This window comes from Carassius auratus, unplaced genomic scaffold (assembly GCF_003368295.1).
Source record: "Carassius auratus strain Wakin unplaced genomic scaffold, ASM336829v1 scaf_tig00217128, whole genome shotgun sequence".
Lineage (NCBI taxonomy): Eukaryota > Metazoa > Chordata > Actinopteri > Cypriniformes > Cyprinidae > Carassius > Carassius auratus.
Window position 1 is genome coordinate 208,291 of NW_020528908.1, and position 14,427 is coordinate 222,717.

Genomic DNA, 14,427 nt, shown 5'->3' on the forward strand with positions numbered 1-14,427 from the left:
TCCCCGTATTATTTTCCTCCTTTAGCCGCTTAACTCGTGGCAATGCATTCAGAATCCACGATAAGCGAAAACGAACGAGTCTTTGAAAAATATTAACAAAGAATCCCGTTTTATTTTCGCTTCACTCTCCAGTCCAGCGGGTGGCGCTAAACACGTTCGTTTGTTTACCAAACACCATTAAACCGCAGAGGAAGAAGATTAGTTCCACCGCGCTCACTGTTGGTCTGTCGTGATGCTGGCTTAATACAAACTGTTAGAAATGTTGTTACTGTAAATAGAAAAATACAGTTTTTGAACCAGGTCAGTAAATACCTGTAATATTCTCATCCCCACAGTAGTGACTAGGTTTTGAAGCAAGCAGGTGTGCTGGTGTCTTGCTGCTGTGAAGATGGTGTTTGTTAAAAAGGAGAGTGAAGAGAACACGATTGAACCAGAAACACTGAAAATAAAACACGAGGAAACAGAAACATGGAGAATAAAACACGACCCAGAAACCAGGAGAATAAAACAAGAGGAACCAGAAACCAGGATAACAAAACAAGAGGAACCAGAAACCTGGGGAATAAAACAAGATGAACCAGAAACCTGGAGAATAAAACACGAGGAACAAGGAGGTTGGTATTTATTCTTCGAACACTAAAGACAAATGTGGTATATCGGTCGATCTCTAGTATTTATTAGGGGTGCTCAGATCAGGATTTTTTTAGGCCAATTACAGAGAGCAGTATCTGCTGATCTGATCAATGATACCGATCTTTTTAAAGCCTTCTTTTTATCATGTAGATTTATTTATAGTGATGATCCAATTAAGATTTTTAGACAGTTATTCAGGGCCTGAATTTCATATTTGAAATTAGGTGACTTTTGTGAGAAGATTTTTTCTTTTTTTTTCCATTTAAGGGGTGGAGAGGGTCATATATATATATATATATATATATATACAAAAACAAAGAGGGTGTTGTCAAACCGATCTCAACTTTAAAAAACTTGGCTCATCATCTTATCCATTTCAAAGTCATTCATAGGGCATAAATAACTCCCTAAAAAGGTTTCAAATGATACTGCAATCGACCTATAACTGCCATATCTCTAACACTGTATTGTCTTTAACGCTGTATCATCAGGTACTTTTCTCCACATGTTTTGGGAATGTCCAATTGTTGTCAACCTATGGACATGTGAATTCAGTTTTATCATTTTTCCTACAATTTGATTACATGTCTAATGTTTTTGTGTTGTCAATGTTGACTCTAACTCTCGTATAAGTTCATTAAAGAAGAGAATCCTTACTGGTTTTATAGCTGCAAAAAAGACAATAACACAAAACTCACGTGTTCAAAAGATTTTGTGTTCACATCCTCCTTAAAATAGTGACTTGTGATTATACAACAGCACCAATGAACAGGGCTAAACCTAGTACCATTTAGTGCATGGAAATGATTTTCTACCCAAACTTTGGTTTATAGACATGAATGACTTTTTGAATGATTTGTTATTTATTTAAAAATGTCTCTTGTTCCCCCTTCCCAGTTTTTTTATTGATGTTGTTTTGTTGAACCAAAAACAAACAAGGAAAAAAAAGAAATGGCTTAATACTGTTACTAAAGAGCTTACACAAATTGGAGGACTAACTAGAGATCGACCGATATGGGTTTTTCTATAGCCGATGCCGATGTTTAGAGGTCAGGGTCAGCCGATGGCCGATATGTGCTGCCGATTTTTAGGGCTGATATCTTGGAGTTTTCCCCTTGATTTGCATGCTAAAATGTCACACTAATAATAAGTGGATGCACAACACATTTTTTCTAAACCTATCATAATTTATTGAGCACTGACTTGAACCATCTCTTCATTCATCTTAATTTAGTGCACTAAAATTAATAAACTGACCAAGTATTAAATATATAAAACAGGTAATATATATATATATATATATATATATATGTCAATCATTTACATAAAAGTTTTAGAGCATTTACATTTATCAAGTAGAATTTTTCAAGTTTGTTGGAACATAAATGTAAACTTAAATATACATTTAAATAAATACAATTTTAGAAATAAAAATCAATTAAACTGAAAAATATAAAAAAATAAATATAAAAAATAAATAACAGTAGTGCTGCAAAGACACTAGCAACCAGCAACATTTGTGTTTGGTATAAATGACACAGAACATCTAAAGTGCATTCTAAGTTCAAACTTACATCGCAGTCTGTTCATTATTAAAATAAAGTACAGTCAACCAAACATTTAAAAAGTTACACTGGTCAGTTTAAATACACCATATACCGGTCCTCTCTGCTGTTATGCAAAGGACGTTTTTGCTCATGTGAAGAAGATTATTTTTCCGTCTAGTTTACATTAAAAAAAATATTATAGTTTAACATTCAGATACATTGCGAATATGGAAACATTTGGATATGTGCAGAACGAGACGTGAGCAATAACCTCCAAATACATCTAGTCAAACCCGCGCTCGCTCGTCCTCGTATGGACTTAGTGCACATGGCATAATATCTTCTTTTTAACATAATAATAAGGACTTCTCATCTCCCAGTCTGCTGTGATGAAGTGAGCAGTTTTCGTCACATAGCTCTCTGTCCCCGTCTGTCGTAAGCGCAACATGGGATGCTCGGGATAGTTCATCCACAACTTTTTTCTTCTCCTGTTCATAAAGATCTGGCACAATCTTTTCACTCTAACCTCTTTCCTTCATCATTATATCTGACAGGGAAGCCAAAATGCGCGGGGCGTTCAAGCTCCTCCGCTCGGCATTATCACTGAGTGTGGACTGAACATGCGCCACTTTTTTTTTTTTCATAAATCAATCCGCGGGTCACGCGTATGCCGAACTGAAGTTATTGATCTGAACGGATCACGGATCAATGATGATCCGTTGCACCACTACTATAGTGTCATTTGAAAACATTGCAGTTGCGTTTCAAAATACAACAACGAGCACCACGAAACCATTTAAAGAGGCGCATTCAGCGGTCTCCTTGACAGAAAACATTCAGCAAAGTAAAATGATCTCAAACGTATGGCGCGCTCTCTTCATTTTATCAAACGATCATAATCACATTTATTCATTTTACAGTCCTGCTACTAGCATTTTATTAATACTAAAACCCCTTTAATTCAGGTGAGAAAGCTTTTTTTCCAAGTGGCTTTTGCACATAATAATAATACCGCTGCAGACGCATTTTGCAGCATTAAGGTTATTACTTGATCGTTAATTTAAACGACGATCGATCATGGAAATTATCAAATATTGACATCCCTAAATACAAATGAGTTGGATGGAAAACTGGTTATTGTCTGCATGAAACCATGCTTCCGAACACATGTGATTCACCGTTCTGGGCAGCTCCAGGACGTCTGTCTCTCAGAGCGCGGTGCTGTCTGTGAGCGGGGCGGAGTAACGGAGCCCTCAATCACGCTGCAGTGTTTGTAAGAGCTGACAACTTCTCCACCCCATTTACAGAGTGAAATTCTCTGACTACATTTATCTCGCAGGTCTGTTGTTGAATATTCCAAAAGCTTCACATGCAGTGGCTGCAGCAGCACTTTCCACCGCGCCAATAACACGGGGCTGCCCGCCGACGTGCCTGACTTTAAATCGGCGCTACTAAACACGGATATCGGCCGATGCCGATATATTAAAAAATGACAAATATCGGCCGAGCGATATATCGGTCGACCTCTAGGACTAACCAATGCAGAAAGCTAAAATATGATTTTTAGTTTAGAGCAACATTAGCATGAACTCTACATAATTTGTTTAAAACCATGCATAAATTTGTTTTAATAAAGCACTATTAAAAATAACGTTTTAATAGTGAATATAGTTGAAATCACTGCATTAAAATGTTAAAAAATGTTGATGAAGTTAATGATAAAGACGAATAAAATCACTAACTCAGTTTTAACCAACAGGTGAGAGAAATGTTCTGCAAGAACACCTTTACTTTGACCAGAGTCACATCTTTATCCTGTAAAAGGCAGTTATGAAGTGTCTAACGTTATCCCCTTTACAGTTCCTACTGATAAAATATGTGCACTGTATGTTGACAAACTTTAATTTAATGTTCAACAACAGATATTTGTGTTGAGTATTGTCTCTCTCTGTCCGTGTTTAGTTTGTCCGTCGCCCCAGTGCTCATTCAGGCCATCCTCAGAAATATTCTTGTTTGCCATAATCCAACCGACACTGTGAATTTAGGACCGACTCAAATTAATTTTTTTTTTTTTTGCTTTTAGTCCGACCGACTTACCTGTTGTACATTTGCGTTAAAGGGTTGGTTCACCCAATAATCAAAATTATGTCATTAATAACTCGCCCTCATGTCGTTCCAAACCCGTGAGACCTCCGTTTATCTTCGAAACACAGTTTAAGATATTTTAGATTTAGTCAGAGAGCTCTCAGTCCCTCCATTGAAACTGTGTGTATGGTATACTGTCCATGTACAGAAAGGTAAGAAAAACATCCTCAAAGTAGTCCATGTGACATCAGAGTGTCAGTTAGAATTTGTTGAAGCATCGAAAATACATTTTGGTCCAAAAATAGCAAAAACTATGACTTTAGTCAGTATTGTCTTCTCTTCTGTGCAGTTTGTGATATCTGGTTCGCGAACAAATCATTTGATGTAACCGCATCCTTTTGAACCAGTTCACCAAATCAAACTGAATCGTTTGAAACTGTTCGGGTTTCCAATATGCATTAATCCACAAATGACTTAAGATGTTCACTTTTTTTTAATGTGGCTGACACTCCCTCTGAGTTCAAACAAACCAATATCCTGGAGTAATGCATGCACTCTAACAGTACACTGACTGAACTGCTGTGAAGAGAGGACTGAAGATGAACACAGAGCCGAGCCAGATAATGACTCGTTCACGAGTCAAGAACCGGTTGCATCGGTTTTCGGATCACCAGTAGTTCTTTCAGACAGTTTAATTCAGTAAACCGGTTGAAGAAAACGGTTCACCGGTTCTTTTGCGCTCGACGTAATGGCGTCATTGTCAATGATTGCACTTGATTCAACCCTTTGTTTTACCCGCGCTCATAACACTAGCACAGAATCAGAAACCTTGGTGTTGACTGTCACTTTATGTTCAAAAATCTATTGCACGGATCAACCAACACAAGTTTCGAAAATAGGAAAATTGATTTTAACAACCTTCTCTTGGAGCGCGTCCAGGTTTTTTTTTTTTTTTTTGGACATACGTCACACAGCAACTGCAGCTTCGGACACGCATGCATAACAGCAAATAATATTTCTGCACAATGTTTCTCTTTTTACAACAGAAATGTGAATTCTGCCGGTATTCAGACAGTCTCATGCATGCAGATACAGATTCGGGCTAGAATCGCCTACGTATGCGATTTGTTGTTGTTGGCATTTCTAATCGTAAACACAGCCATGTTGAAGCCTGAAGTAAATGTTTTGCGTTATGGCAGTCCACTATGTTAATTGTTTTTCGAGAATGTTACACTCCTGTTTGTCATTGTTGCACGTAACTTCACGCCAATAAATCCTCAGAAATATTGGTCTTTACCAATATATTGAATCTTGACAATCGTCCTGCCTGTTGTCCGTGGATTTACCTATATTTGGTGTTGTTTGCGGTTTTAAATTCATCTAGACATGCAAAATAGATTTTACAATCGATTCAATGAACACTTGTCACTCAAATCAAACAGGATTTTTTTTTTTTTCACAAAAGTGACAACCCAAGAAAGCAAAGTAAACAGTCTCTCATTTGTAGGTTGCAAAACAGTATAACAATACCTAATTTTTTTCTTCTCACCTGAAATTCCTGCAATAAACATGTTTTTGACAAAGATTTAAAGTGGTCTATATAGCCTCTATCAAAATGAGGTTTGCAATGATGCGCCCGAAGGCACAGGTTGAAGACCCAGCCAGTGACGTCACGATATACTAACTTGTTTAAAGGGGGGGTGAAATGCTCGTTTTCACTCAATATCCTGTTAATCTTGAGTACATACAGAGTACTACTGCATCCTTCATAAATCCAAAAAGTCTTTAGTTTTATTATATCCATAAGAGAAAGATAGTCTGTACCGATTTTTCCCGGAAAAACACGACCGGCTGGAGGCGTGACGTGTGGGTGGAGCTAAAGAATTACGAACGCGAGTAGGCTTTTGCGTTGAGAGCATGTGGAAGCTGTGACATTACCGTGAGGGAAAACCCATCATCCAAAACAAACCATGGCTTACATTTAGATTCAGCCGTACATTTATGATCCAGAATCAGATCCCGAGGCTGAAACTGAACGAGAGCAGCAGCAGCAACGACTCGCTCCGAGCGGGGCTCGAACCCGGGTCTCCGATGGGAGGCGGACGCACTAACAAGGAGGCAGAGATATTTGAAGCAGTTTTACTCACCGCCTGCGGTTCCAACACACGATCGTGACCCTTTTTCCTTGGGATTGCATCATCCTTAAGAAATAAACGATACGCAAATCCGTCGTCAAACTGGGCCTTGTGAACAAGCATCTTCGAAATGCAGGGAACAAACACAAACACTTGCACAACTCCGTTGATGCTCTGTAAAAATAAACTCCGTCCACTGGTCCCTTAATGCTGTTTCTCTTTTGGTAATCTGTGCAGGGTTGTCTTGCCCTGGCAACCAAAAACACACTTCTTTTGTGACATTTCTCGACGCTCTCGCTCTGATCAGTGAAGTCTGTTGTGCTCTCAGTGCTCTGCTATACGGGAGCGCGCTCTTCCGGCAGAAGTGCCTGAGGACCCATATTAGGAAATTCCGCTCCATCTAATGTCACACAGAGCCATACTCGAAAAAAACTTTCCGAAACTTGTGACAAACCGGAAGGAGTATTTTGGGAACAAAAATACTCCTTCAAACGTACAACTTAATTTTTGAAACTTTGTCCCTGTTTAGCATGGGAATCCAACTCTTTAACAGTGTAAAAAACTCAGTATGCATGAAATAGCATTTCACCCCCCCCCCCCCCCCCCTTAAATTCATAATTACGTAATCACCATCACCAAAATTGTACTTTTTTTTTTTTTACATTGAAACTTGAAAAAAAAAAATATATATAGATCTACCTACCGACCCTTTTTTACATTTTTATTTACTGTTACTGCAAACCAAAATATTTTTAAGGATGGCCTCAGTAAAATTTTAAACTATAAACAATAAAAACTGAACACAAATTGTCGGGGCGAGACTTTATGCAAAGGTGCAAATTTGCATTAGCTTAAAGCTTAAAATAAAAATTCTCATGTTTTGGGAAGCTTGGATCACGTAAATCTCCCGCAGCATGTCATCCTGTTTTCTCCATTATTTTTAGATGCATTTTGTCCATAGAAATGCATAATTTAGTGATGTAATTTATCGGCACAGGATGAAGTTGAACGTGCACTGTGGGCAGACCGGGCTAATCGATAATGAGAATCGTTGTTGATGATTTTCATTATTGATGATTATCAATTGTATCGATTAGTTGTTGCAGTCCAACTAAAATGACAGAAAATGATCCAAGAACATACCCCCCCCCCCAAATCTGTTGTTTCTTTACAAAATTATATCGCCACCTAATGGCTCGACAACATAATGCTGTGTTTTGAGATATTTTCATGGCTCGGTGTTAAAAAGGAAGTTTTTGTCTGTACACAAATATTATTATATTATTATCCTTTTTTATCTTTTTATTTTTCAAATGCTTCAATTAATTTTCATTTTTGTAATGATTTAATTTTAGGCCTGATGAAAATGAAAGAAGAAAGACAAGATCTGATTGAGGTGGATGAGAAATATCCGGATCAGAAAGATCATGATGTCAATGAAGAAAAATCTGTGAGTTGCAGCATTAAAACAACAGAAGTCAAGAGGCCTTTCAGCTGCTCTCAGTGTGGAAAGAGTTTCACATTGAAAACAAGCCTTACTAGGCACATGTTAACTCATGCTGGGATGAACTCTTTCAGCTGCTCTCAGTGTGGAAAGAGTTTTAGACTGAAATCATACCTTAAGAAACATTTGGTAACACACTCATCAGAAAAACCTTTCACCTGCTCTGAGTGCGGAAACACTTTCACGTGTAAAGCAAGCCTTAGGAAGCACATGTTAATTCATGCTGAGACAGAGCCTTTCAGCTGCTCTCAGTGTGGAACGAGTTTTACAAACAAATCAAGACTTAAGAAGCATATGTTGATTCATGCTGGGATAAAGCCGTTCTCCTGCTCTGAGTGTGGAAAGGGTTTAACAAAGAAATCAGGCCTTATTAAGCATATGTTAATTCATACTGGGATAAAGCCTTTTAACTGCTCTCAGTGTCGAAAGAGTTTTACGTGTAAAGCAAGTCTTAAGATGCACATGTTAATTCATGCTGGGATAAAGCCTTTCAGCTGCTCTCAGTGTGAAAACACTTTCAGACATAAAGCAAGCCTTGAGAAGCACATGTTTATTCATACTGGGATAAAGCCTTTTACCTGCTCTCAGTGTGGAAAGAGTTTTACGTGTAACGCAAGCCTTAAGATGCACATGTTAATTCATGCTGGGAAAAAGCCTTTCTCCTGCTCTCAGTGTGGAAAGAGCTTTAGATCTAAATCACAGCTTAAGCTGCACATGTTAATTCATACTGGGAAAAAGCCTTACACCTGCACTCAGTGTGGAAATGGTTTTACACAGAAATCCAGCCTTAAGGATCACATGTTAATTCATGCTGGGGAAAAGCCTTTCTCCTGTTCTCAGTGTGGAAAGAGTTTTAGATGTAAATCACACCTTAAGCAGCACATGTTAATTCATACTGGGGAAAAGCCTTACACCTGCACTCAGTGTGGAAAGAGTTATAAACAGAAAACATGCCTTAAGGATCACATGTTAATTCATGCTGGGGAAAAGCCTTTCTCCTGCTCTCAATGTGGAAAGAGTTTTACGTCGAAGCGACAACTTAAGGTTCATTTGGTAACTCACACTTAATAAAAGCCTTTCACCTGCTCTCAGGCATGTTAAAGGGGTCATCGAATACCCATTTTCCACAAGCTTATATAATTCTTTAGGGTCTTAAAGGGGTCATATGATGCGATTTCAATTTTTCCTTACTCTTTGGAGTGTTACAAGCTCTTGGTGCATAAAGAAGATCAGTAAAGTTGCAAAGACTAAAGTCTTAAATCCAAAGACTTAACTTAATAAAAGTTAAGGGTTAACCACAACCCTTTAAATGGCTCATTCTACCATGCCCCCACATTTCAATGTCTCTTTGTGGGAAGAATTGCATAACACCGCTCAAAAGACAGTCTGGCTCTTCTGACTCACAGCCTGTAGGTACGTTTTTTATATTTAAATATTTTGCAGTAGAGTAGGCTTGTTGTTTCTCAGATCACAAATGCAGACAGTTTTATGTTTACATAGCGTGATACGCAATGCAAAAAAGACATAAGTCATTATAATTAGTAATTATATCCCGCTGGATGCAACATATCCCTCGTTTGTAATGGGTTTTATTTGTTTTGTCTTGTCTATCACGAACAAATGTTTCTATTTGACCGGATCTTCTTAGTCAAACCAGACTAAGAATCTGAATCCTTTGAAATGGTTTGCGTCTCCAGTATGCACTAATCCACGAATAGCTTAAGTTATTTGGTTTATAAATGTGACTTAAGGGGGTCACACACTGGACGAGAAGTGCAGGGCCGCTCCGGTCCACGTCTAGGACAACTCGAGATATTGCACACCGGACGCTCACATTCTGTACACTGGAGCTCAATATCGAATCAAGTTCTGAGCAGCAAGAGGAATGAGTCATAATTCATTTATTATTATTTTAAATATTTGGGACAAATAACAAAGATTAATGGTCAAAGAGACACACAGCATGACCATCACATGCAAATCCATGAAAAAAAAGCAAGGGAAGACAAGAACCAGACAGATTCTTTCTAGACCCTTTTTTTTACCTTTTGGTTCTCACATTCACAGAACTACACAGAGACTATATTTTAAATGAATAAATGCATCAGAGATAAATCAAAATAATGCTAAACTGACAAATTAACAGATATCCTTCCAATGCATAACTCCTTGTGATGAATGTAACCAACACATTCTAATCACCACTGTTGGGGAAGGTTACTTTTAAAATTAATGGAAATGTAAATTCACGTTTGTACACTAGAATAAAGAGGAAGAAAGTTCAACACCATTCAGCAATTAATAAAGAAGAAATGTTTATCTTTTCAAATTTTTGCTTATTAGTATGGTTGAATTGGATAATCGAAGATCAGTGGCAAATTGGTGAATGAAATTGGATTCAATTCATGAAGGATATTTGTATTATTTGACATGTTTATTTAATACATGTTTAATTGAGGGACTGCAGATGAAAATTAGACCGAATGACTAAACCTGACACATTTACATGGTGTACTTGTTTGCTCATGTTGATTAATGTGCATTGTCCTTTTTTAATAAATAAATAAATAAATACAAAATGCAGCTTTGAGTCATAATCTGAGTTCCTTTTAAGTTCTATTTTTTTTTGCTGGTCATAAAATTAGAGTATCATCAAAAAGTAGATTTATTTGACTAATTCCATTCAAAAAGTGAAACTTGTATATTATATTCATTCATTACACAACGACTGATATATTTCAAATGTTAATTTCTTTTAATTTTGATGATTATAACGGACAACTAAGGAAAATCCCAAATTCAGTATCTCAGAAAATTAGAATATTATTTAAGACCAATACAAAGAAACCATTTTTAGAAATCTTGGCCAACTGAAAGTATTTAACATGAAAAGTATGAGCTTGTACAGCACTCAATACTTAGTTGGGGCTCATTTTGTCTGAATTACTACAGCAATGCGGTGTGGCATGGAGTGGATCAGTATGTGGCACTGCTCAGGTGTTATGAGAGACCAGGTTACTCTGATAGTGGCCTTCAGCTCTTCTGCATTCCTGGGTCTGGCATATTCACATCTTCCTCTTCACGATACCCCATAGATTTTCTATGGGGTTAAGGTCAGGCGAGTTTGCTGGCTTTCCTTAAACCAGGTACTGGTAGCTTTAGCAATTTGTACAGGTCCTGTTGGAGAATGAAATCTGCATCTCCATAAAGTTGGTCAGCAGCAGGAAGCATGAAGTGCTCTAAAACTTCCTGGTATACAGCTTTGTTGACCTTGGACCTCAGAAAACACAGTGGACCAACACCAGCAGATGACATGGCACCCCAAACCATCACTGACTGTGTAAACTTTACACTGGACCTTAAGCAATGTGGATTGTGTGCCTCTCCTCTCTTCCTCCAGACTCTGGGACCCTGATTTCCAAAATGCAAAATTTACTTTTATCAGAGAACAATACTTTGGACCATTCAGCAGCAGTCCAGTCCTTTTTGAAGCATGACACTTCTGACACTGTCTGTTGTTCAAGAGTGGCTTGACACAAGTAATGCGAAGCTGAAACCCATGTCTTGCATACGTCTGTGTAGTGGTTCTTGAAGCACTGACTCCAGCTGCAGTCCACTCTTTATGAATCTCCCCCATATTTTTGAATGGGTTTTGTTTCACAATCCTCTCCAGGGTACGGTTATCCCTATTGCTTGTACGCTTTTTTCTACCACATCTTTTCCTTCCCTTCTCTTCTCTATTAATGTGCTTGGACACCTAGCTCTGTAAACAGCCAGCCTCTTTTGCAATGACCTTTTGTGTCTTGCCCTCCTTGTGCAAGGTGTCAATGGTCGACTTTTGGACAACTGTCAAGCCAGCAAAAAAATGTGAATATTGTGAGGTTCAACATTGAAGACACTTGGAGCCACACTGTAATCAGCTTATTAACTCAAAATACCTACAAAGGCCTTTAAATGGTCTCTTGAGTCAAGTTCCATAGGCTACACAATTATGGGGAAGACTGATAAACTGTCAATGGAGACAGGTAGTATAAGTCAGCTGTATTTATACCCTAGGGTTGATTATCTTAAGTGGGCTCCACCTGTGCTAATTACTCTAAGTATCTGACGTGCTCTTCCCGAATCTTGTTAATGAAACTACATTTCACGAGTTCACACTAACATATAATTAGCTTAAGTATTATTATGCATATTTGGCATGCTGTCCGGGGAAGGGCTCTGAGCTCGGGAATGGCCCGAACCTAGAGTACCCCCCAAAAACCAATAGCGGAAGGGACAGCCGACAGACTAAGGACCCCCCCATAATAGCTTTGAGATCTGGCGGGGGCTGATATTTAGAAAGTCAGCTGGTTGGCAAGTTGGAAGAGCCTATGTACTCCAGTGGGAGCAACTTTACATATTTGGAGAGATAGGCCCACCGGCTGCTTGTATCGGATTATGTGATTTGCGCCCGGTCGGGAAGGCTCGAGCCATTGCACAACCGGAGCACCTCACTGCACTGAAACTGATGAGCCCTACAGGCCGATAGAGTAGGAGCAACGTGATTGGGTGGCCCGACCTGGAGGGCCCGAGTTGCCTCAACTGGAATAGGTCAAGGTCTTGGTGTACGGGCCCTACTGGCTGATGAGCCCCTGCTAATCATTGGGCAACCAGGGCAGATAACTGACCGAGAGGACCCATGAAGCCTCCGACTAGAGATCAAGACTGTACATCCTCTCAGTTGAGCAGATAAACAGGCTTTGGGTCGCCAACAAAGAGGACTCTTGCGACACCCAACGGGAGATCAATACTCACGACATCAGATGAATAAGACCTTTTTGTGGGCAGCACGTAAAGAAAACCCAAGCCTACATTTGACATGAGCACAATACTCAACGGCATAAGACGGGTAAGCCTCGCCGGCCTGGGAGTGGTAAAAGGAAACCTCAACTGGGCATGGACTCAGAGTGGGGACTTTGATGGGCTGAGAGTGGGCCCCAGCTTGGATACAGTTATGGGCCCCAGTTAGGCTGCCCATTATTGTTTATTTGCGGGTCCCAGATGGACCAAATTTGGGCTAAATTAAGATATATTTATAGATACATAAATTGTCTTTTTTTTCTTTACAGATTATTTATTTTTTATAAATATAAATAAAGCTATGATAAAATAAAATATGTAGCTACATAACCCTAACAATCCCAGCTGGCACATGACCAACCTTCAACATTGAAATATGGTTGAAATAATGACGGTCGTTGTTTCAGCATTGAAACCACGTTGATTCAATGTTTAAAGCTGAACGGTTGTAGAACTTCCGGCACATGACCAACCTTCAACGATGAAATATGGTTGAAATATAGTTGAAATAAGGTCAGGTGTTTAAACTCTCAAACAACATTGAAAATGTTTAATGCTAAGTGATTGAAAAAGGTTAATAAACTTTTAAATGATTTATATTAAATTATTTTAAGATGATTATTATTATTGTTATAGTATTTCACTATATTTTAATCATAATACCTATCCTAAAGGTGTATGTTATCATCATTAGCAACAATAAAACTAAATACATTTCGCTGCTTTATCACGCTGAAACAATTCCTATTGGTAGTTTTATTTTATTACTTTGATCATGATTGGTTAATCTGGATGTCATTCAGGAAATTAAATATTAATGTTAATACATTTTAATTTAATATTATTATTTTTTCTTTTTTACATTTAAGTACAGTACAGTTATGTAACTTTTGTTATAACACATTTTAATTTAAACTGTAAGTCTTTCATTTACCTTTATGTAAGCACAGTAAACTGAGTATTTACAGTGTTAAAGTGGCTGACAACAATAAATATTCTTATTAGGAATAAAACTTCCTAATTTTTCTAACTGTACAGCTGTAGCTGAATAGTTTGGCCTACTAAAATGCTGAAATTGAATGTTAGTGATTATGGTGGAACTTAAATATTTTCTGAAGTGGTACTTGGTATAAAAAAGTTTGAGAACCACTGGTTTAAAGTGAAATCCTGCTTTTTAAGAACTTTTCAGTAAACCATTTCTTCTTTCCCCTTGTGGTCATCAAGGATACAGTTTATTCTTGAAACAACATTGGTATGAAATTTCTGCTAGAGATTCATGCAACTTTTGGGATAGGTTTTGATTTTACTTTAGATTTTTAAAACTGTAACTGGGAGCTCTGAAAACACTGTTTTTTAATAAATTGTTAATATTGTAAACTTTCATCTGAATACATTAAAAGTGTTTAATGAATAGTGTTGTGCACTTTGTTTCCAACCCCCCTGTTATTGAACTGAAAAGTTAAAATATTGTGTGATTTATTTTGTATTCAGTTTTCAGTTAAATGTATTTTACTATATCAAAGTTGATATTTTATGAGGATTTATTTTTGGTGTTTTTGTTTATACAGGACAGTACAGAAAGCACACAAGTGCCCCCTCTAACGCTGGGCCCTTGGAATTTTCCTAATCTTCCCTCCCCTGACAGCGTCCCTGGTTGAAGGTTCCCTTCTTAAACTGTGCAACA

At 38.0% G+C, this 14,427-nt stretch overlaps 1 protein-coding gene across 1 annotated transcript; it reads left to right on the forward strand.

The window, feature by feature from the left end:
- The first annotated feature begins 561 nt into the window (after positions 1–561).
- LOC113100036 (gastrula zinc finger protein XlCGF57.1-like) lies at positions 562–10,439 on the forward strand. The gene is made up of 2 exons (XM_026264907.1): positions 562–614; positions 7,756–10,439. Exon 2 carries the CDS (start codon positions 7,761–7,763, stop codon positions 8,970–8,972), a length of 1,212 nt encoding a protein of 403 aa, XP_026120692.1. The 5' UTR covers positions 562–614; positions 7,756–7,760; the 3' UTR covers positions 8,973–10,439.
- The last annotated feature ends 3,988 nt before the right edge of the window (positions 10,440–14,427 follow it).

What these genes read in the sequence shown, in the direction of transcription:
- LOC113100036 (XM_026264907.1), top strand. Translation starts at nt 7,761, where the DNA reads ATGAAAATGAAAGAAGAAAGACAAGATCTGATTGAGGTGGATGAGAAA.